The 24,561-nt window shown below is 39.0% G+C and overlaps 1 protein-coding gene across 4 annotated transcripts in view; it reads right to left on the reverse strand.

Annotated features, from left to right (window-relative positions):
- LOC124252963 (SMC5-SMC6 complex localization factor protein 2-like) overlaps nt 1-24,561 on the reverse strand; it is a 72,063-nt gene that overhangs the window by 28,143 nt on the left and 19,359 nt on the right. For 3 of the 4 annotated variants that reach the window (XM_046686686.1, XM_046686669.1, XM_046686677.1), the window contains 3 exons: nt 10,915-11,172; nt 9,432-10,789; nt 5,719-5,821 (listed from right to left, as the gene is read on the reverse strand). In XM_046686686.1, coding sequence (XP_046542642.1) covers nt 5,719-5,821; nt 9,432-10,149 — 821 coding nt within the window. In that variant the 5' untranslated portion in view covers nt 10,150-10,789; nt 10,915-11,172. Of the gene's footprint in view, nt 1-5,718; nt 5,822-9,431; nt 10,790-10,914; nt 11,173-13,150; nt 13,218-24,561 lie in introns of those variants that run through there. The other variant, XM_046686694.1, reaches the window with a different exon arrangement.

Raw genomic sequence — 24,561 nt, forward strand, 5'->3', positions numbered from 1 at the left:
GTATATTTTCAAAGCTTTTTATCTTCACAGCATATTTTGAATCATTGAGTCAGGTGAGCTGGTCATGGACTAACAATTCATCATGAGTTGATAAGACTTGCAAGGTGAGCTAATAATTCAGCCTGCAGCCATTGCCAATGGAGGGAAGTTTCACAAAATACAATCAGTCTGGAGTAATGAATGTCTACCTTTGAAAACATATAAATACTGCAAAGAAATATGGTCAAGTTGATACATGCAGACACTTCTGGTGTCTCTGGTAAGACTTGGCAAAACCAAAGTAGCTAAAACAAAAATCCTTGTCTAGGAGACAGACTCTGCACTTACCTTGAGTGAGTGAGTTTAGTTTAACACCGCACTCAGCAATATTCCAGCTATAAGGCAGTACCTAAAGTGACCTCACGTTAGTAAGGTGTGAGAAGCTGTTATCACGCATGAACTTAGAATGAGAAGAAAGTAACTGAAAGGGGGATAAGGACGCTGCTGTGAGAGAGAAGGGAGTGAATGGGGGTATACCAAATTGACCAATCCCCATCAAGTCCGACTTTCACAAGCTTGGTCCCCTCTCACATCTTACCACATCATGTGTCACTAAAAACTGACATCTAGGTAACATAAATATCAACAATAACATTGACAGTGAGTGAGTATGGTTTTTAGCCGCTTTTAGCAATATTCCAGCAATATCGCAGTGGGGACCACAAGAAAATGGCTTCACACGTGTGGGGAATGAAACCAGGGTCTTCTGTATGACGAGGGAACACCTTAACCACTAGACTACCCCATCAGCTACAGATATAAATTTCGTACTTTGAAGTTTATACAGATTCCCGAATGTTGGTTGGTTGAGAGAGCAGTCATGTGATCTAAATTTCAAGGTCCATTCCTCTTGAACCATTCAAATCGTTCATATGTGTGTAAACATCGTTCATACTTGTGTGAATGTTTTCGAGCCAATCAAGGTCATGTGAACTTTTGCCAGAACTACTTTCCAGGTTTTCCCAGGATACTCTCTGTCCAGCTTGACATAAACAAAATAAAAATTATTTGCATTCATAGATCCATTTCAAATGACAAAAAGCACCAACTGAGCACAGTTTTGCAAAATCTGACTGACAACGCGTCCGACAACAAGCGACAGCCAGTGCGACCTCATTTTCAAATTTCCGCTTTGGTTTTAAGGAACTCCAATGATCTTGCTGCAATTGGTGATGCCAAATTTGCGACCGAACCTGTTTCAAGTCACCCCAATTTTGGCAATGTCACTTCTTCACTACCAAACGGATTTCCAATTGCCGAACATTGTTCCTTTTCACACAAGTTTAATCTCTCGCGGTGTGCAGGTTCATCTGGCGGTTTTCTGCCCCATGGTCTATTTAACAACTGCTCAATAAATTTCACAATAAACAATCACAAATAAATAGAATACAACAACGAGATTTGCTTCCTATTCAATGGGCTCGTAAAGTTGCTCGTTCACACGAGTTTCAACAACGCTTTGACATCGTTCATTTCTCAGTGCAAACACACAAACTGACATTCAATTCTTAAATATCTGAACTAACAAAAACACAAACACCAATCAACTCTAAAATGAGGCCAAGGTAAAGATATTTCTCACTTACATCTAATTCAGCTAGGTAGGCATTACAGACATATACAAACGCTGACATCTAGTTCAGATAAAGATAACCCACACATCAGCATTTGCATCCAGTCAAGCGGAACATATACAGCAACACAACCAATTCTACTCCAGCTGGAAATATATGTGTAAACTGCAGCCCCAGTAGAGATGGCCACAACACAGCACAGGAGACATGATTTAAGGCAGGCCTCTGGTCCATGGGTCACCTGTAACCTTTGGACTTCAGGATTTATGTGCACGCCTCCTTTTCCAAACTCCTGGATCCGCCCCTGTGAAACAGTATTTGGATCATGGGATGCCCTAGTGGTTTCTGTTCAACATCTCAGTTGACTTGACAAGTGTCAGCCACAAACTATGACAGAAAACCTGACTCAGCAACAGATATTCTGTTTCAAATATGATCATTTTGAAAACGACACACCTGTTCTAAAACACAAAGGCTTCTGATGCACTGTGTCACTCTGGGCTTTTAGAGTGGTAAGCATAATTTCACTGCCAGCCATAAACACATTTCTAACATTACGGAGTCAAAAGACTGATAATTACCAGACACTGTACATATACATCCACTGACCTTGCAGGAACTGGCTAGCCAACCTACGGTGCTATACTTCATGTAATAGTAGTGAAAGCTGTACTCAGGCAATTAAAAACAGTGAAAGCAATACAGGCATCAATATTGATGAGACACCTTTCTATCACCATGGTAACAGCAACAACAGACATGAAACCATCTTCAACCAAATGGAAAGTTGATACCACAAGAAATTCCACTGACAGTCCTGATCAATATATAACCCAGTTTCCGTACCCAGGCATGTAGCGTGTGTAAGCGATGTATCCATACAACCGGTGTGTAAGTTATATCTACCCAAACCTGTTAACAATGTTTCATTTTGAAGCACCTTTATGTTTTCTAAAGACCAAGCTAATGAGGATGGACTAGTAATTCCAAAGATAGCTTGGAGTTCTGTACAGTTGACAGGGTACCTGGGTTCTTGTCACAGCTATTATGTTAAAACTAAAGTTTTATAGGCCCTGATTCAAATAATAATTTGCATAAGAATATTGTGTAGAAACCACTCACTTAAGCATGATGAAAAGTAGGACTGGCTTAAAAGATCGATAATCAGAAATATCATTAACAGGAATTAATGGTTACCAATATGAAAATAGTGTCATTGATAATGATTTAATATCGTACATAAACTTTTTGTGATAGAATGAAGATTTAATTTACTCACACAATGCACAAAATTAGATATCTATTCATGGCCTGCTTCCAAATTATGTTCAGTCCACTGTTTTCTGTGTAATCCATGCATAAACGTGTCACTCACCACTGGTGTGAAATATATTCAAACTTTTGTGTGCATTTGTGCTTAAAGTTACTTCTCCAATATCTATTGATAATCGATATGTAATTAACAATCATTGATTTCTGTGATCTATATTGACAGGCAGCCCTACTCATTTGTGCTTAAAGTTACTTCTCCAATATCTATTGATAATCAATATGTAGTTAACAATCATTGATTTCTGAGATCTATATTGACAGGCAGCCCTACTCATTTGTGCTTAAAGTTACTTCTCCAATATCTATTGATAATCGATATGTAGTTAACAATCATTGATTTCTGTGATCTATATCGACAGACAGCCCTACTCATTTGTGCTTAAAGTTACTTCTCCAATATCTATTGATAATCGATATGTAGTTAACAATCATTGATTTCTGTGATCTATATCGACAGACAGCCCTACTCATTTGTGCTTAAAGTTACTTCTCCAATATCTATTGATAATCGATCGATATGTAGTTAACAATCATTGATTTCTGTGATCTATAGCGACAGACAGCCCTACTCAAAAGTGCTACATTATCACCCTGGTCATTGGATCAGCTTCTACCTAGTTTTCATCTTCAGATGAAAGTAAAGGACTCAAGCTTCCTGTGAGGAGCAAGAAGATGAACAGTCACATGACCAGTTACGATATGGCTGAAATACTTCTGATGTGACAGCTTGAACTCACTCCAACAACCATCTCATCCTATGGTATTTGATTAGATGGTTGCCCTACGGGATACAAGTTTATTGTTCTAGGAATGCCCTACACAATACAGGTTTATGTGATTATCTAGGAAAGCCCCCACTACAGGTTTATTGTTCTAGGAAAGCCCTCTCCAATATCTATTGTTAGGTTTATATGTTCTAGTTCCAAAAGCCCTATGGGATACATTTCTTGATCCATATGACCAGGAAAGCCCTACAGGATACAGGATGTTCTTAAAGTTATTGGGATATAGGTCTATTGTTCCAGGAAAGCCCTACAGGATATGGTATTGTTCTAAAAGCCCTAATACAGGTTTATTGTTCTGTGAAAGCCCCCATGGGATACAGGTTTATTGTTCCAGGAAAGCCCTACAGGATACAGGTTTATTGTTCTAGGAAAGCCCCCATGGGATACAGGTTTATTGTTCCAGGAAAGCCCTACAGGATACAGGTTTATTGTTCCAGGAAAGCCCTACAGGATACAGGATTATTGTTCCAGGAAAGCCCTATGGGATACAGGTTTATTGTTCTAGGAAAGCCCTACAGGATACAGGTTTATTGTTCTAGGAAAGCCCTACAGGATACAGGTTTATTGTTCTAGGAAAGCCCTATGGGATACAGGTTTATTGTTCTAGGAAAGCCCCCATGGGATACAGGTCTATTGTTCCAGGAAAGCCCCCATGGGATACAGGTTTATTGTTCCAGGAAAGCCCTACAGGATACAGGTTTATTGTTCCAGGAAAGCCCCCTGGGATACAGGTTTATTGTTCCAGGAAAGCCCTACAGGATACAGGTTTATTGTTCCAGGAAAGCCCTACAGGATACAGGTTTATTGTTCCAGGAAAGCCCTACAGGGATACAGGTTTATTGTTCCAGGAAAGCCCTACAGGATACAGGTTTATTGTTCCAGGAAAGCCCTACAGGATACAGGTTCACTGTTCAACGAAAGCCCTACAGGATACAGGTTTATTGTTCTAGGGAAGCCCTATGGGATACAGGTTTATTGTTCCAGGAAAGCCCTATGGGATACCGGTTTATTGTTCTAAGAAAGCCCCCATGGGATACAGGTCTATTGTTCTAGGAAAGCCCCCTGGGATACAGGTTTATTGTTCCAGGAAAGCCCTACAGGATACAGGTTTATTGTTCCAGGAAAGCCCCCTGGGATACAGGTTTATTGTTCTAGGAAAGCCCTACAGGATACAGGTTTATTGTTCCAGGAAAGCCCCCTGGGATACAGGTTCATTGTTCCAGGAAAGCCCTACAGGATAAAGGGTTAATTGTTCTAGGGAAGCCCTATGGGATACAGGTTTATTGTTCCAGGAAAGCCCTATGGAATTCAGGTTTATTGTTCTAGGAAAGCCCCATGGGATACAGGTTTATTGTTCTAGGAAAGCCCTATGGGATACAGGTTTATTGTTCTAGGAAAGCCCCCATGGGATACAGGTCTATTGTTCTAGGAAAGCCCTACAGGATACAGGTTCACTGTTCCAGGAAAGCCCCAATAGGATACAGGTTATGGAAGTATGCCGCCAGCATGGGTACGGTGCTGAGAACCCAGGAACCATAATCAGGCAGACAAAAATACATTAATTTATGAACAAAAGATTCTATTATTCAAATTGTTACTTTGCACCATTTAGCATGCTAATACCATTTGTCTCAAAAATAGTCTGAACATAACATGGCAATATTCCTGCTGTGACAACAGCCTGTACATTATGAAGTACAAACAAGAACGAGATTGTCTGTGAGAGTGAGTAATGATCCATACCATTGATGTGTGATGACCTGTCTTCAACCAAGTCAACCAGACCTGCCTACCCTTTCCAACATGTCTCCCCTTACGACCAGCCACTCACTCCATAAAAATACCAACATTGAATGACCACAGGGAAATGTCCTTCCTTTCTCCACAGCTGTGAAACTGATGGAGAAATGTTGTTCAAATGGACAACACAAAACTGACTGAAGAAACAAATATTCAGGACTGATAAATCAGTGATGAGATTATCTTACCTTGTCTTCTCAAACTCCTTCAGAAAGGCTGGAGTCTCATTGAACAGATCGTCATCAGACTCCAGGACCGAATCACTGCCAGCTTCCGACTCGGACAGAGCATCTGTAATACAAACACAACATTGGTTTTATCTGCAGCTAAATCGCAAACCAAACAAAAAGGCTAAAGACTTTTCCCTATAAGAGTCAAAATAAATCAATGAATTCAGTACCTCAGATATGGTCTTGTGTGTAATCCTCACTTCATGTGGATCCTGTTGTGCAGTCATGAAAGTGTCACTAAAGGCCATTTTGATCATCAGAAACAAACGCACATGGTACATGCTGAATGTCGTCTTAAGCAAGTGACTCCAAGTTCAAATTATGCCTATGGTAACCAAGCAGTGAATGGGTAACTGATAGTATAGGCCTCACGGGCAGCTTGGGTTGTATTCTCCCCAGGGAGCTGAGAAATGAGAACTTGATTGCACACTTATTTGGGGTAATAATGATACAAGTTAAACTAGCAACTGACTCCATAACACATAGTGTACAATATGTAGTATTCATGTTCATACTTTATTCATCTTGCGTAATAAAAGTAATATATACTGAGTCTCTCTCTCGATGTAGTATGATACCAACATTAGTCAAAAAGAAAATGTCTTCAACTCAGGCTTGGCCAGGACTTTTAACGTTTTGACTGACAGGTGATAAGTGAGTGAGTGACTGAGATTAGTTTTATGCCGCTTTTAGCAATATTCCAGCAATATCACGGAGGGGGACACCAGAAATGGGCTTCACACATTGTACCCATGTGGGGAATTGAAACCTGGGTTTCGACGTGACGAGCGAACACTTTAACCACTACTCTAACCCACCAGTACAGGTGGTGAGAGTGTATCTATCAATCATACAACAAATGTTCAGTTTGCAGATACAGAATCTCACACAATCATCATATAATATCAAACACTACTCTACCCCACCAGTACAGGTGGTGAGAGTGTATCTATCAATCATACAACAGATGTTCAGTTTGCAGATACAGAATCTCACACAATCGTCATATAATATCACACATGACTCATGGATGGCAGTTTATAGCCTTGAGGCTTGCTGACACCAGTTAGAGATTCTGCTTTCCAACCAGAAACTTCTATAACTTTGTCAGTTAATACACATAATTTGCCACCTGTCAACTTCCATCAAATTTACAAGCATCCAGTGCATACTAATTACTATAGGAAAATTCCAACACAATCATTTGTTAATAACATGGCTTATCTCCAATATTGTCATGTTACAGATCCTGCTTGCTTTTTAAACATTTCAAAAACATAATTTTAGGGTATAAAATCCCTGAATGTGAAATTATTCCCCGATTCCCCTTGGCCATGCTGTGTCCTGCGTGGACCGCAGACAGAGTGTCGTGTCCTACAGGAAACACAGGGTCTGCCCTTCCATATGGACTATACTCACTAAATACTGGTCCACAGTCCATCTCTCCCAGGCACTTTAACCACACTAAACACAAATGTTGGTATTGGTGGACTATCACACCCACTCTTGTTCAAATGTCTGCCAGTGCTCCCACGTCACATAAGCAAAACAACATGCAAGTGGCTGGGGTTTAAATTTCACAAAATTTTTTTGTCCACTTATGAATAAATAATGCGGTAATAATTGTGACGAATAGCAAATGGTGAATGTGACATGCTGGCCTTATTATGAAAGAAGAGAATATTGGACAGTCTAACTCAGGCAATCTATAAACGCATAATGTTCTGTGATATTGTATGATGTTCTGTGATGTTCTATGTTTATCTATTAAGTTCTGTGATGTTCAGTCATGTTTGATGGTGTGCAGAGATATTGTATGATGATCTATGTTTATCAACTATGCTCTATGACGTTCAGTGATGCTTCAAATTGTTCTTTGATGTTCAGCAATGTCATTGGTTCTATCATTTTTCACTCTGTTCACTGATGTTTTAATGACATTCACTTATGTTTCACATCGTTCTATGATGCTTTATGATGTTTTATGATGTTCAGTAATGTTTCACATTACTCTTTGATGTTCAGGTGTTTTTTCATGATGTTAAGTAATGTTTTACATTGTACTATGATGTTCAGTAATGTTTTACATTGTACTATGATGTCCAGTGATGTTTTATGATGTTCAGTAATATTTCACATTGCTCTTTGATGTCCAGTGATGTTTTAATAAAACGTTTATGATGTTCAGCAACCTTTCACATTGCTCTTCGATGTTCAGTTGTTTTTTCATGATGTTCAGTAATGTTTTACATTGTACTATGATGTTCAGTAATGTTTAACATTGTACTATGATGTTCAGTAATGTTTTACATCGTTCTATGATGTTCAGTAATGTTTTACATCGTTCTATGATGTTCAGTAATGTTTTACATCGTTCTATGATGTTCAGTAATGTTTCACATCACTGCAAGATGTTTTATGATGTTCAGTAACCTTTCACATTACTCTTTAATGTTCTATGAAATTCTATGTCATACAATGTTCTATTATGTTATAAGCAGGACATTTGCAAGGACAGCAAAAACATTATTTAACTTCTGACCTAACTGTTCTTCTTTACATATTTAGCAATTGCAAACAGATCTGATAAAAATAATGTGATGTACCAAAGATGCTGTATCCGGCTGTTTTCTGGGAAAAGTTGTTGAATGTCATATACATTTAATGTCTTCATAGGTGTACTCATGAAGAATACTAACAGAATAGCTTAGAATTTGATCAGTGGGTGCTTTTCCAAGAGCAACATGAATACAAGTACCCCTCATTTATAGTTATTACTACTCTAAAACTATCAAAGCGTTCCTTCAAGGAGTATGTTTTGGGGACAAAGGACCAGTAAATGATTACCAAATGTACACGAGGACAAATCATCAACTGAAACCAAATACCGTGGTGGGGACTGGCCATATGGAGTGCCCTCATCATCTGAACCACTTATCACCTGAACCACCCATCACCTGAACCACCCATCGCCTGAACCACTCATCGCCTGAACCACCCATCGCTTGAACCATCCATCGCCTGAACCACTCATCGCTTGAACCACCCATCACCTGAACCACCCATCGCCTGAACCACCCATCACCTGAACCACTCATCACCTGAACCACCTACCACTCATCACCTGAACCACCTACCACTCATCACCTGAACCACCCATCACCTGAACCACCAATCGCCTGAACCACTCATCATCTGAACCACCCATCATAAGCTAACTCAGATTTCCTTTTAATTTTCCGGTTACATGAAGAACACTGATAAATCTTTTCTGAGCCAAAATTGATTCAAAAGACTCACTTATGCTTTTAGCTTTTTGCCTGTTTGTACTAATTATTATTAATGTTCTATATTTTCCTGTGGATTCTGTCAAAAGTTCAGCTTCTTAAATGCAGCAGCCCAAAACAACAGGTGTCTTCATAAGTAAATGTTTCGTTGACTGTCCCTTCAGCAAAAAGTGAGCGAGTTTACGTTTATGCCACTTTTAGCAATATTCCATGGCAGGGGACACCAGAAACGGACTTCACATATTGTACCCAAGTGGGGAATCAAACGCGGGTCTTTGGTGTGATGAGTGAACGCTTTAATCACTAGGCTAACCCACCGCCCTCCTTTAGTAAAAACTATTTTTAGAAACAAGTGACAATAACAGAAGAAACAGGTCAACTCACCATCATCCTTCTTCTTTGCAGCTTCTGATTTTTCCTCTTGGATCTCTTTCAGAGCTGTCTCTGACAATGCTGAGCTCAGTTTAGGAATCCTGTAAGACCCCAAAGGGTTGCACACATCCGCAGGTCGCCTCGTTGGAGTGTGGGTTGGTCTGCATAAACCTGATGACTCCGACAAGGCACTTGATGTTGAAGATGCAGATGGTTTGGCTTTAAAGGCAGGAGACTTGACCAGATTAGACTTAAATTTAGACAACCTTAAGCTGTCTAATACCATTTTAGACTTTGATGGTGTCCGCACAGTTTCAGGGGTGTCAACATCCATGGGTTCAGGAATTTCATATGAATCTTCACTAGCATAGTCCATAGTTCTTGTTCGATCCCCATCTTTGTTTCTTGGGGAGGCATCTTGTGAAAGAAACCTCCTGATATCTGCTTTGGGGTTTTTCACTGTTTTCCCAAAAGATTGTGAGCTTCTAATCTTATTCCTATCCTTGACATCGGCCTTTGTCCCTGACTCACTGCGATGTCTATCTCCATCCGAGGACCTGGGACTAGAAGTGTGGGACTTGGAGTTGGGACTACTGTGATGGCGACGTTTTTCTCCATCAATGTGCTTCTTCTTCATAGGCTTTGAGGAATTGCATTGGTCAATCTCCGGATCCAGCTGCTGTTGATTTGATGACTTCTTCACCCAGTCACTGACATCTCTATGACTCATTCCGCGCACCTTTTCAGAAAACAGGGAATCTCTGCTATCTGTTCCTGATGGAATCAATCTCCAAGCTGATCCTTGTGGAGATGCAGTAAGTGACACAGGCGATCTCTCCACTTGATTTGCTGATGATTCTTTGGGACTAGCAGTTGGGTCCTTCCTCTTGTGATCATCACTTTGATCACTTTCAGGCTTCTGCAACTCTTTTGTACCAAGAAGCACCTTGGTACTTAAATCTGTACAAACTGAACTGACTCCAGCTGAACCTTCCCTGACAAGTACTGGACGTTTTGAGGAGGGACCTTGCTTCTTTGTGTTCACAAGCAACAACTTGTCCTCTAAATCTGAGTTTCCCCTATGGACATCTGTTTCACCTTGCAGTGAAGGTTTGGGACTTGCTGCAGGAATCTGGGCCAAGGACTTGGAGTCTTTTGTTCTGAAATCTTCATCTTCTTTTCCCCTACTTCAGCTGCTAATCCTGAGGGCACAGAATACCTACCTGTCACATTTCCACCTTGACAACTTGCCACAGATTTAATAACATCCTGTAAGTGTCTGCCCGCATAGTCCCTGGAACCTACAGCAATATTTCCAGATTGTCCAACAGGGCAGCCTACAGACAAGGATCTGGAATCATCCCTGGAACCTACAGCAATATTTCCAGATTGTCCAGAGCCTAACGACCAATCATCCCTGGGCAGCCTACAGCAATATTCCCAGATTGTCCAACAGGGCAGCCTACAGACAAGGATCTGGAATCATCCCTGGAACCTACAGCAATATTCCCAGATTGTCCAACAGGGCAGCCTACAGACATGGATCTGGACAGTGTTGGTCTGTGACCTGCATCTTTTCCATCGCTTGTATATCCAGCACCCTCATCTAAATCAGGAGGGATGCCCCAATACCCACCATCTGTCAAATCTTCAAAGGTCTGAGGTCTGTTGCTGCCTGCCTCTGAATGTCTGCTGCTGAACTGTCTGTGATCCTCGCTCTCGGGAACACTCCTTCCTGGGGAGCTCACTATTCCTACAAAGGCAACAACTATGAAAAATAACACAATACAACCACATGAAATATTCTTCACTTCTGTCAAATCATGGGATTGATGGCAAAAAGGAACAAAGTTCTTGTTGATTGGCTAAGTCTATGGAGACAATGAATTGTTAATCTCGCCTTTTGTGTGAAAATGTCTTTTTTGAAGAGTCTGATTACAAACATGCGACAGGATGTCTACTGCAAGCACAAACGACATTCTTTAATACATCCTCCATATATAACAACATACATACTGCCTACATTCAACAATACAGACAATCAATATCTCTCCAGGGACATCTTGCCAGGTAAGGAATTTCCATACATTATGCAATAACAGTGTTTGGTATATAAGACAGCAGACATTAATATTCAAACACTATCAAAGCAGCCAGTCAATATGTGAACCAGACAACCAGTGGCTGAAGGTAGGAGCTTTCTGTGATCTCTGGACAAGATAGCAAGATACACCACCTCATCTGTAGCTGGACATCACAACAAGCATATGCAGCAGGGAAGCATATACGGGATACTCGGGATCTATCCTTGTATTGAATCTCCACAGGGAGACAAGCATGGGATTCTGGGGACCTATCCTTGTACTGAATCTCCACAGGGAGACAAGCATGGATTGGGATACTGGGGATCTATCCTTGTATTGAATCTCCACAGGGAGACAAGCATGGGATTCTGGGGATCTATCCTTGCAATGAATCTCCACAGGGAGACAAGCATGGGATTCTGGGGATCTATCCTTGCAATGAATCTCCACAGGGAGACAAGCATGGGATTCTGGGGATCTATCCTTGTACTGAATCTACACAGGGAGACAAGCATGGGCTTCTGGGGATCTATCCTTGTACTGAATCTCCACAGGGAGACAAGCATGGGATTCTGGGGATCTATCCTTGCAATGAATCTCCACAGGGAGACAAGCATGGGATTCTGGGGATCTATCCTTGCAATGAATCTCCACAGGGAGACAAGCATGGGCTTCTGGGGATCTATCCTTGTACTGAATCTCCACAGGGAGACAAGCATGGATTGGGATACTGGGGATCTATCCTTGTACTGAATCTCCACAGGGACACAAACACAGGATACTGGGGACCTATCCTTGCACTGAATTTCCACAGGGAAACAAGCATGGGGCACTGGGGATCTATCCTTGTACTGAATCTTGCATTAAAATCACCAACAATCAATATAACTGGATTTGAAGTAAAACATTCAAGGTGTTCAACAATGATATGCTCAAGATGAAAAAATAAAATATAAGATATCATGTTCATGATCAAATATTTCTTGATTAAGTTTAAGAACATACCTATATATATGACATATTTCACATATTTAAGGGTGTTACAAATCTCTCCATAGAATTGACCGCCTCCGTGGTGTAGTGGTTAGAACGTGCGGCCGAGAGCGGAAGGTCGCGGGTTCGATCCCCGGCCGCGCCATACCAAAAGACGTTAAAATATGGTACTTGTTGGTCCCTGCCTTGCGCTCGGCATTATAATGGGTACAACAGGGTACCTGTTCCCTTTAGTACTAATACATGGTTAGCAGTACTACTATAATACTCAACATGGTGGACCATTAACTCCCAATACAACTAAAGTACTGAACATGGCAGACCACTGACTCCCAATACAACTAGATTACTAAACATTATTTTTAAACCTGATCCTATGTAGCAAAAGCAATTTTAATTGTTAATAAATAATACTACAATATTGAAATCCTTGATATATCCATGATGATAAATAATATTAAAATACCTATAAAATAACTTTTTCGAAAGCAGTAAATTGCTATGAAATCCTAGCTATGATGATAAACCTTCTCTGTATCAGCACCCACAGATTATTTCAGCCAACATATTAAAACTTGGCATGTTTGTCTCTGGTGTCAAAACATGCAACATGAAATCCAGAATGGCGAATAATCATTATTGGAAAGCACTTACTCATCTTACACAGCAACAGCCTTGTTACAGCAGAGCTAGCACCCACCACTCTTCCACCAGAAACAACAAGTCATTAAACACTGCATATTTAGCCCAATACAGCTTTAATAATCAATATTTCCTGTCGTGTAAACATTGCTTGCCTATGTTGCATTTTATCAATACAAATCTGTAGCAGATTTCCATCTGTCCCACTGTAGCTGAGTCAGGATAGGGTTTTCATGTCCCACGGTGACACGTTGCTGTACACCTCACGCAGCGAAACAAAGCTCTCCATCACACAGTCGAAACATCTGTCGCACAAACTGGTGGCTACATCACAATTAACTTCTTATATGTCACCTATCAAATATATATTTTCCCTTAGCATTTGCCAGAAGTACAACTGAAACACAAAGTGTCTTCGCCATGCCTCTGATTCTGAAGTAATATTTTGGGGACCCCAATTCATATACAACAAGAAGACAAAGTCATCAATATCCCCCTCAACAGCAAAATACTCTTTATGAATATGTCTACTAATTATGGTTATGGCAAATGTTTTGGAGTGTATACAGCAAAGTGGAAGGAGAGCATTGAAAGGTTTTCAAGATCTGCTCCAGAAAGGAGCACTACCATCAAATTCGGTTGAAGCCCAACTTGTTGCCATGCAAATGCAACAAAATCACATCCTCATAGCCACAGCCTAAGTCATGTTTCCATGGAAACAGCAAAAAGTAAAATTCATATCTGGGTCTAACCCCCAAAAGGCATATCTAGGGATCATGCTTGATATGTGTACCACCTTTGATGAAGCTAGCACATATAGTTTGGAAGATCTGCTCCAGACAAGATGACATCCTCATAGCCACAGCCTAAGTCACGTTTCCATGGAAACAGTAAAAACCAAATTTCATATCTGGGTCTCACCCCCAATAGGCACTTGTAGGGATCATGCTTGATATGTGTACCAAGTTTGATGAAGCTAGCATGTATAGTTTTGAAGATCTGCTCCGGACAAGATGACATCCTTATTGTTACACCCTACTTCATGTTTCCATGGAAACAGCAGAAGATAAAATTCATATCTGGGTCTAACCCCCAAAAGGCACATCTAGGGATCATGCTTGATATGTGTACCAAGTCTGATGAAGCTAGCATGTATAGTTTGGTGGAAGATCTGCTCCGGACAAGATGACATCCTCATAGTCACAGCCTAAGTCAAGTTTCCATGGAAACCGCAAAAAATAAAATTTGCATCTGGGTCTAACCCCCAAAAGGCACATCTAGGGATCATGGTTGACGTGTACCAAGTTTGCTTAAGCTATCACGAATAGTTTAGGAGATAAGCTTCGGACAAAGTGTGATGGATGCACGGACACACGGACGGAACTCATTTCTATATCCTTCATTGTTGCGGGGGATAAAAACAGCTCCAAATTCCACAGGAAGAAGCTCATAAGCAAACTGTACTGCTATATGAAAAGGTCTTGTACAGAGAGATTTGGGCAGCATTGTCGACAGAAGTCAATCCTAAGATCTAATTTTGCAGTTGGTGATTTAAGAAAGTTCTACATAATGAGTGAATATGTTCCAGCAAAACGACAGCAGGGAACATCAGAAAGGGCTTCCGAGATTCTACCCATGTTGGGAACACAGGCCATGATGAGTAGGTGCTTAAACAACCGGGCTTACCAAATTGCCCTCTGAATATAATCCAATATATATAAGTGTCATTCTCAAAATTCGTGCATATTTCATGTAGGAAAAAATTGTAAATTTTGCTTTATTGTTTTACCTTGAAATGTTTATGATTACATTCATAGTATTCTGAATATACCAAACATAAATTATGCAAGCTTCTAAGATGCTTGGGTGAAACATCAAAGGCACCGACAGTACTTATCAGACGATAATGTGCACTCTTTGCATTACGTCACAATGTATTGGCGTCACTGCACCATACTTGTCTGCCTCTTCGTAATCAAACAATTTTGCGTTACGTCACAATGTAAGCGACGTCACGATGCATATCAGTTGTCATCGCTTCGTACAGCCTCCTACAGTAAACTACTCCTTTGCATCCCGGTTCTTGGTTTGCAGTTGCTTCACGCAGTTAACATCACTGGTGGAATCATTACGTTTATGTTTTCCGACGGTTAAAATGTCTCAATTCGACTCACAAGTTTTTAGCGACACGGTAACGTTCACAATGTTTACATTCCCACAATGCAATCATGGAATGTCGCTTGACTACTCAGCTTCATCTGGATGTACTGATCTAAACTTACGTTGGTTGTAGAAATGCGACGTTCATATTGCCCCATATGGTTTACATTAAAGACAGATGTAATTAAAACAAGTTAGAGAAGGTATTTAATCAGAATGTCAACCGTCATTAAACTGCTATTTGTTTTTCTGGTAACGTTCGTCTTAACGTAGTGGGGCAGACACATCAATAGAACAGCGCGCCAGTTAGCCCTGTGCATGGATTCTTAATTTAGGTCACTGACACCGTCGTTTGTTTTCTGACTTAAATTAATCGTAATTATCCTTAGAAAGTATTATATTTGGCATCTTAGAAAAGAAATACAGTTCTCACTACCACCATGTATAGTGTAATAAAGCACACTTTCGCCCTCAACTATTATAAATTAAAGCACTTGGACGCAAGCGCACTCGTACTTTAACTATAATAGTTCAGGGCGAAAGTGTGCTTTATTACACTATACATGGTGGTAAAGCAAACTGTATTTCTTAATTAACGATGTTTCATTTTTCATATTTTGACCCTTTTATTAGAAATTTTATGAAATTGTGTCGCTACCGTTACCAAATTTGTGACATCATTTTGAAAAGAAAAAATCTAAAGATGATATTTATTTAATATACATATATATCAAAATATCTAGTTTTACAATATAACATGGCTAATGAGTTTTGAAATTTTATATTTATTGCTCAAAAGGGGCCAACAAGCCACAAAAATTCTTTCATTTCTGATTTGCAAATGTAAAGTAATATGTAGTGAAAAATTCAAAATGAGAGGGGCGGTGGGGTAGCCTAGTGGTTAAAGCATTCGCTCGTCACGCTGAAGACCCCGGTTCGATTCCCCACATGGGTACAATGTGTGAAGCCCATTTCTGGTGTCCCCTGCCGTGATATTGCTGGAATATTGCTAAAAGCGGCATAAAACTAAACTCACTCACACAAAATGAGAATATGAATTATATTATGCTTACTTGAAGCTCTCCTACCAAACATAGTTGCACTACTAATTCCAGACATAAACAGATAAATCAATTTTAATTAAATAAGGAAAATGATATTGTTATGGCATGGACATTGGAATTAATTGTTACGGTAGTGACACAATAACGGTAGCGACATTTTTAATAATAGCCAGTTCTATATGTTTACTTTAAAAGATAATCTAATGAAATTTGTCAGTCAGATATTTAAGAATGTTTGAAGAATATGTAATAGGCAAAAGACTTACTTATAGATGTCCCTGTCATGTTAAAAACAGGTAATGACTGCAGTGACATTGTGATGGTATATGTCACTACCGTAACGGCCCTATGACAGCAGTTTTCTTCTTTGTCACAGACATTACACTACCCTGTCCTTACCTTAACAAAAATCATACTTATTGATTTTATTCATTTGATACAATTTGTTTATGTTAGATAAGATTCCAAAATATTAGAAATCTTTGAATTGAAAATTTAGATACAAACAACATTAAACTAGAAAAAGTCACTGCCGTCACAAAATCTGTAACAATACCTATGATAACGGAAGTGACCGTAACAGTAGTGACAGCCACTAATAATATCAGTTTTAAAACAATAACTGGCCCCCAAAGTTTACTGAGCACATGGTTTCAAATGATTTCCCCTACTGTCTAAGGTACTTGGCATTGTTTGGCTTCACAAAATTAATTGGTTTCAGCGGTAACCACCGTAACGGTTAGGACATGCAAAAATCTCAGATATCATTTTGTACACATCTTTTTTGCAATAAAATTCAGAAAAATGATTTTTTTGTGTTGGTGTTTGACTGTCATGTTTCCTCACTGCCATTGCTTGCAAATATGAAGTAGAATTAGAAGATAGTACAGGGAGTGATCATTATTGCAAGTTTTGGATGATGTTACGGTATTGACATCAAGCTTTGTGACAAAGTTTGACCTATTTTTACAAAATGTTTTTCCATACAAAAAAGGCCAACCACGCCAAGCATGTACCTGTAACATCATTAATTATGATATGTTAAAAATTTCCTTTGGAAAACATGAAAAAGACACAAAAAAGTCAAACTGCACATTGGCCACTGGAGTTGTGACACATGAAAATTGAGTAAGTTTGGGTGGTGTAAAGTGTAGAATGACTCATAAATATTTGTGTTATGCCACAGATGTTTATATCTACTCCATCACTATACGTTAGTACTACCTCCATCACTATACATGTTAGTACTACCTCCATCACTATACATGTTAGTACTACCTCCATCACTATACATGTTAGTACTACCTCCATCACTATACATGTTAGTACTACCTCCATCACTATACATGTTAGTACTACCTCCATCACTATACATGTTAGTACTACCTCCATCACTATACATGTTAGTACTACCTCCATCACTATACATGTTAGTACTACCTCCATCACTATACATGTTAGTACTACCTCCATCACTATACATGTTAGTACTACCTCCATCACTATACATGTTAGTACTACCTCCATCACTATATATGTTAGTACTACCTACATCATCACTATACATGTTAGTACTACCTCCATCACTATACATGTTAGTACTACCTCCATCACTATACATGTTAGTACTACCTCCATCACTATACATGTTAGTACTACCTCCATCACTATATATGTTAGTACTACCTCCATCACTATATACATGTTAGTACTACTCCATCACTTTACATGTTAGTACTACCTCCATCACTATACATGTTAGTACTACCTCCATCACTATACTGTTAGTACTACCTCCATCACTATACATGTTAGTACTACCTCCATCACTATACATGTTAGTACTACCTCCATCACTATACATGTTAGTACTACCTCCATCACTATATATGTTAGTACTACCTCCATCGCTATACATGTTAGTACTACCTCCATCACTATATATGTTAGTACTACCTCCATCACTATACATGTTAGTACTACCTCCATCACTATACTGTTAGTACTACCTACATCACTATACATGTTAGTACTACCTCCATCACTATACTGTTAGTACTACCTCCATCACTATACATGTTAGTACTACCTCCATCACTATACATGTTAGTACTACCTCCATCACTATATATGTTAGTACTACCTCCATCACTATACTGTTAGTACTACCTCCATCACTATACATGTTAGTACTACCTCCATCACTATACATGTTAGTACTACCTCCATCACTGTACATGTTAGTACTACCTCCATCACTGTACATGTTAGTTCTACCTCCATCACTATACATGTTAGTACTACCTCCATCACTATACATGTTAGTACTACCTCCATCACTATACATGTTAGTACTACCTCCATCACTATACTGTTAGTACTACCTCCATCACTATACTGTTAGTACTACCTCCATCACTATACATGTTAGTACTACCTCCATCACTATACATGTTAGTACTACCTCCATCACTATACATGTTAGTACTACCTCCATCACTATACATGTTAGTACTACCTCCATCACTATACATGTTAGTACTACCTCCAGTTCACTATACATGTTAGTGATGCAACACAATAATAGACATCTAACATTGATATTGTGTATGTCTATAATGCGTCAAATCTGTCCTTATATTCATACAATATTAACCCAGTCAGAGTGAACCTGAATCTCAAGGGGAGTATACAACAGCCATTGTAGGTTTGAATGTTTACATTACTGTCACATCCTACCTGCCACCGTTCACTTGTTTTATCCATTTGGAGTTCATTTAGTTGTAGCAAACACAAAAGAACACATTCTTAAAGGCACAATGTCACACCACACCTCTCTAAAAATACATAATGCATTTCTCTCAATAATGCTAACAGACCTCAGGGAAGCTACCATATAATTTATTCCCAAAAGTATGGATGTAGATTATAACATTAAATTAAAAAGTTCAAATGATTTAATGCAACGTTGCATTAAATCGACTCTCACGCCCACTACCTGCCGAACATTATTTCAAACAAATCTCAGACAGTTATGTGCCTTGGAGTGCCCTCTACAAACATCCTACGCACAACTTGTGATTGAAACCAGCTCAGCAAACACCGACAACACTGCATGTGATAGTTTTCGATGTACGGAGCATTCATTTACATTCCATATGTGGCAAGTGTTATCTATTTGGAAGCTGTTCGCCTTGAAGTTTCAATGATCAATTTCAGGCAGGTCGTAAGGGATAATAAGTTTTTTATTGCCTCAATAGGAAACTAAAATGAGTGCATATTCCCCTAATATAGAAATTATAGGCCAAAATATAGTCGAACATGTGTGATAGCAGGGCTCCAGATAATTTTTGAACACCAGGAGTACGTACTCCTTATTTTTTCAATATAGGAGTACTCGAAAACCTTAAGCCTACATTTAGAGTACTGAATGGAATTTAATACAGTATCAGTAATCTTGTGTTTCGTTTCATATATGCACTACAACATTGCTAGTCTTGTGTAGACAGGTCAATATACAATAAAACAATACTTTTTTCAGATAAATACGTCTGTAAATGATTCTAAGACCGTACACCATTGCCGTGGTGCGTATCTGCTACGTTTTATAAATTATTTCCTACTGTATCGTGCAAATTTTTTATCGGTACATACGCAGATCACGTCCCTTATCTGGAGCCCTGTGATAGTGTGCCTTTAAACACCCTCTCAGATATCCACTCACATGCGCAACAGAGGACTCTCTCATGTACATGTTACGACCTCTACTGGTAAGGGTGATGATGACTCCTGTGAGATACTAGGGCTTTAGGTTGTATGCTTCTCATGGAGCCAAGGATGACAATCAGTTGCACACTGACTCACAGAATAATTGAATAAGCTCTTGTTTGAATTCTATTCTTTACTTTAGGAAGCTTAAGTTAGTCTCCAGGACATATGCTAAATAAAACACTTCAATCTGTCTTCAAACACATCAAGCATTCACATACACATGCTGCCATCGTCAACCTAAAGAGTGAGTGAGTGAGTTTAATTTTACGTCACTTTTAGCAATATTCTAGCGATATCCCGGCGTGGGACACCAGAAATAGGCTTCACACATTGTACCCATGTGGGGATCGAACCCAGGTCTTTGGCGTGACGAGCAAAAGCTTTAACCACTAGGCTACCCCACTGCCCTTCAACCTGAATAAGAAACTAAACAATCCATTGCTGAGGCCATCCACAGTGTTCACCTTCATCCTCCATGGCAAGAGAGCTGGCAGTGAAAACCTTACATAAAAACAAATAAAAATATAGTTGGAAGCAACGATGTGGGCTCCTTGGCTTTAGTTCTATCTAGCCCATTGTGTCTGTCACATATCTGATGAAAGTAGTAATAGTTTTAGTTAATATGAATCATATCACTGCTAGTCGAATGCTCTTCGACTCTGGAAGGTCTTTAAGTTTCGATTGGCAAATCTGATACCGACGTCTGTCCGCACGTCTGTCCGCCAAACTATTCAACGTACAAAACTGAAATATTGCAGGAAGCATCCCATTGGCTGTGCCTACTGATATTGTAAATGTCCAGTCATTCGCTGTTCAACTTTTGTTGCTATGGCAATCTGAAAAAAATCAGTTTAAATCCAAAATGGTGGCCAAACGGCTGGAAATATCCCCTTGGAACAACAATCGAAAATGATCGGAATCTCATGACAGAGACACATACCAAATATGGACACTATTGGGTCGATACTGATGGAGATATATGCTGTTTTATGCCGTTCTGATAAAATATTGCATTTTTGCACTTTTCAATCCAAAATGGCCACCAAACTCGCAACTTTTGAAAAGCATCTAAGAACATGAAATGTTCAGAGTCTAACACTGATGCCCTGTCAACTTTCAGCACTTTCTGAGCAGAACCTGAGCAGCTACGCTGTTCTTAAAGAACTATACTTGGAAACTACTAGAATCCAATATGGCCACCTAACAATTCACATTTTGACATGCATTAAGGAACAAACATTGTTCAGTATACCAAGCTTCTACATACTGGTAAATTCCAGCAATGTATCTTAAATAGTAAAGAAAATACCATTTTTTGAAAACTAATTTTAGAAGACATAAACAATAGAAACAAACATCTAGATATCCGTAAATCTAGATATCAGTAACTAATCAAGATATCGAAACATTGTCCCAGATTATTCATGTTTGAGGTATGGACACTATATATGCAAATTTTAAAAGTTTTGTAGCTCATACATTCAGAGCTAAAAATTGCGGAAAATAGCTACCCCTCAAAAACGGCAAATTCCCTTTGAACATCTTACATCCAATATGGCCACCAAACCACACGACTTTTGACATATGACTAAGAACACAAAATGTACAGCAACAACAGACAACATCCACACCAGCTTGTTCAAGACTTTTCCCTGGTAAGTTTGCTTTTGATAAACCCGTGAAGAAGTCTTTGAAAGTTTTTGAAGAGAACTTTGGCCCGGAAGTAGCACTCAATATGGCAGCCATCGAAGGTACATCCTGGCACTTTTTGTGCAGAATTTGCACAACGGATACTGGACATCAGTTATGGAAAGTTTGGAATGTCTAGAGCTGATAGTTCGAGCTCAGCACATTTTGGGAGCGAACTACTCAGAAAACTGCTGAAAAACATGGCCAAAAGCTGAAAACAAAAATAACTGCCAAACGGTACCTTTTAGTGACTTGACCCGTCCAGGCAAAATTGTTGGGAATTTGATTGTTCATCTGTACAATGTTGGAAGTGTTGGAACAATTAGTTCTTGAGATATTTGCTGTCAAACTTTGAACTTTTGGAATTAATTTTGAATACTCTCCCCTTTGCTATTGGACCTAGAGCCTAGAGATTTTTAAGGGGAATATCTACACCTCGGAAGGCATATGTGTGATTTTTTGTAAGCGATTCGGAGCATTGATTTAGGAGGTATGTTTGGTACAAAAATCGGAATAATAAATAATAAATAATAATAATAATACGATGAACGATTACAATAGGTCTCCTGCCTAGAGGCAAGCAGCCCTAATTAAAATTGAACCATTTTTATGAAATTTTACAATTCAGATCACTTGTTTAAAAGTCTCAAAATTAATTTTGATGAGAATCAAAAGGCTTTGCTACGACAATTAAATCATTGAATGTAGATGAAGAAAGATCAGGATGACCTGGGGTGACCTTATGACTGTGTAAGGAATATTTTGGATTATATCATAAAGGATTACCCACATTCAAACAAGGGGAGGTAACAAAGGTCGTCTGTATATATATTCTTATAGACTAACGTTTAGTCTCTGAAAAATAAATAATCTTAAGAGAAACAAACAACTATATTTAATATGACATGAGGCCAAAGTTAGATTGAAGATCCAACACAAGAGCAAAATCTTTATTTAGGTGTGTATCAATACACGGAGGGCTGGGAGGAAGGTTAAATACAGGCATCCCTCGCAATAACGCTCTTCACGATACCGCGGATTCAGTTAAACCTCGGGATAATACGTGGTTCCTATCCTTTCACACAATTCTCAGCAATCATGGACAAAATTACCGTCTCGTCATCCATGAACCCCAAGACCCGTGTTATTTACTCATTGAAGTCATATTTGACAATTTACTGCCAACATTTTGTTTTTAAAATCAAAGTGGCACATACTGTGTGAAGTCAACGGTGACATGTCAAACTGTCTCCTACATAAAGTGTATCCAGCCACGTAACCCAAAGTCCTGAACCCATTATGTTAAATATGTTCATAGAAAACATGCATTATACTAATACGATAACAATATAGATTATCTCTGTTAAAGTAACTGCTTGAGATATGACAAAACCTTATGGATGATCAACTTCTATATTTTGACAATGGCAACGTTTCTAGACCGAAACGTCGCCATTGTCAAAATAAAGAAGTTGATCATCCATAAGTTTTGTCATCTCAGTACCACCAACTTCTACACTACTCACACTTTGCTAAGGATCACAAAAATTCACAACTTTACTTAAACGTAGAGTTATGATTTGAAATTGTATCTATTTAAAAAAGAATAAATAATAATATGGCAACCCTTCTTTAGGCAAACAGCCAATGTAATCTAACCTTATGCACTTGGTACATGAGTAACCATAAAAATGGTTTCCATGGCACCAATCAACCATTTTGCAAATCATGGAATGAGTCATTGACAAGTACACACCACCTTTCAATAGCAGGTATAGGCTCCACAAGATGAAATGACACACTGAAACCTGGGATCCATGCTTACAATAAGCTTAGATATTTAAACCAAATTTGACCCCACATGATAGTTTTCTGTTGAATCCATGATTTGATCCTTAGCAAAGTGTGAATAGTATAGAATGCCACTCAAACAAATGCTTAAGACATAAATAATTCTGAAAATGGAATAGAAATTCACTGATGTTATATTTTCGGATCGTTTTTAACTGAATCACAGGTACATTGGACCAAATCATGTGAGCACAGCTGATTGCAATTCCGGCTTTGTTGAATAGCAGGTAGAATAACTGGAACAACAATTGAATTATCATGTCTAGTGATGTTTGATTGCAAGTTTCCTGTACATATATCTATTTTCACTTACAAAGTTTGTTTTTCACCTCCAACGATACGATATGGTTTTGACTGGGCACAATACAAGAAATAGCAGTTCTGTAATGTCCATGGAAAATACGATTTTACTTGGCCGTTATTCCGTGTTGTGTATTAGTTACTATAACGCAGGTGGCTAATACCGTGGGAGGAGTCATCCCTTTGACCCGTGTTACAGCGAGGGACGACTGTAGTATGGTTTGGTGTGAGATAAACATACTAGCTTTTCAGTTTAACAACACTTTAAACAGAAATCCAATCAAAATTTTAAACATATCAGCATATCGGAAGGAAAAAGTGAAAATTTCAGAGATGTATATGAAGCAGATGAAACCATCAGATGTATCTAGTTGGCTGTCAGATCAAGGACCTAAATCAGAGAATTTGGGATTCAACTCGCGACAAGCAGATCCTGACACAACATAGGAGCAACATCTGCTAAGCGAACGGTTTGGCTTTGATAAAGCTTAGGTAGTCTTCTGGTCATCTGTGGTGGTTTGTGGTCCTGTGCGTAGAACTCAGGTCAGAAATCAGTTGAAGTTAAGCATTGTTGGGTGCTCAGAGTCC

Source organism: Haliotis rubra, unplaced genomic scaffold, assembly GCF_003918875.1.
Source record: "Haliotis rubra isolate DU_JTF1 unplaced genomic scaffold, ASM391887v1 Scf114, whole genome shotgun sequence".
NCBI lineage: Eukaryota > Metazoa > Mollusca > Gastropoda > Lepetellida > Haliotidae > Haliotis > Haliotis rubra.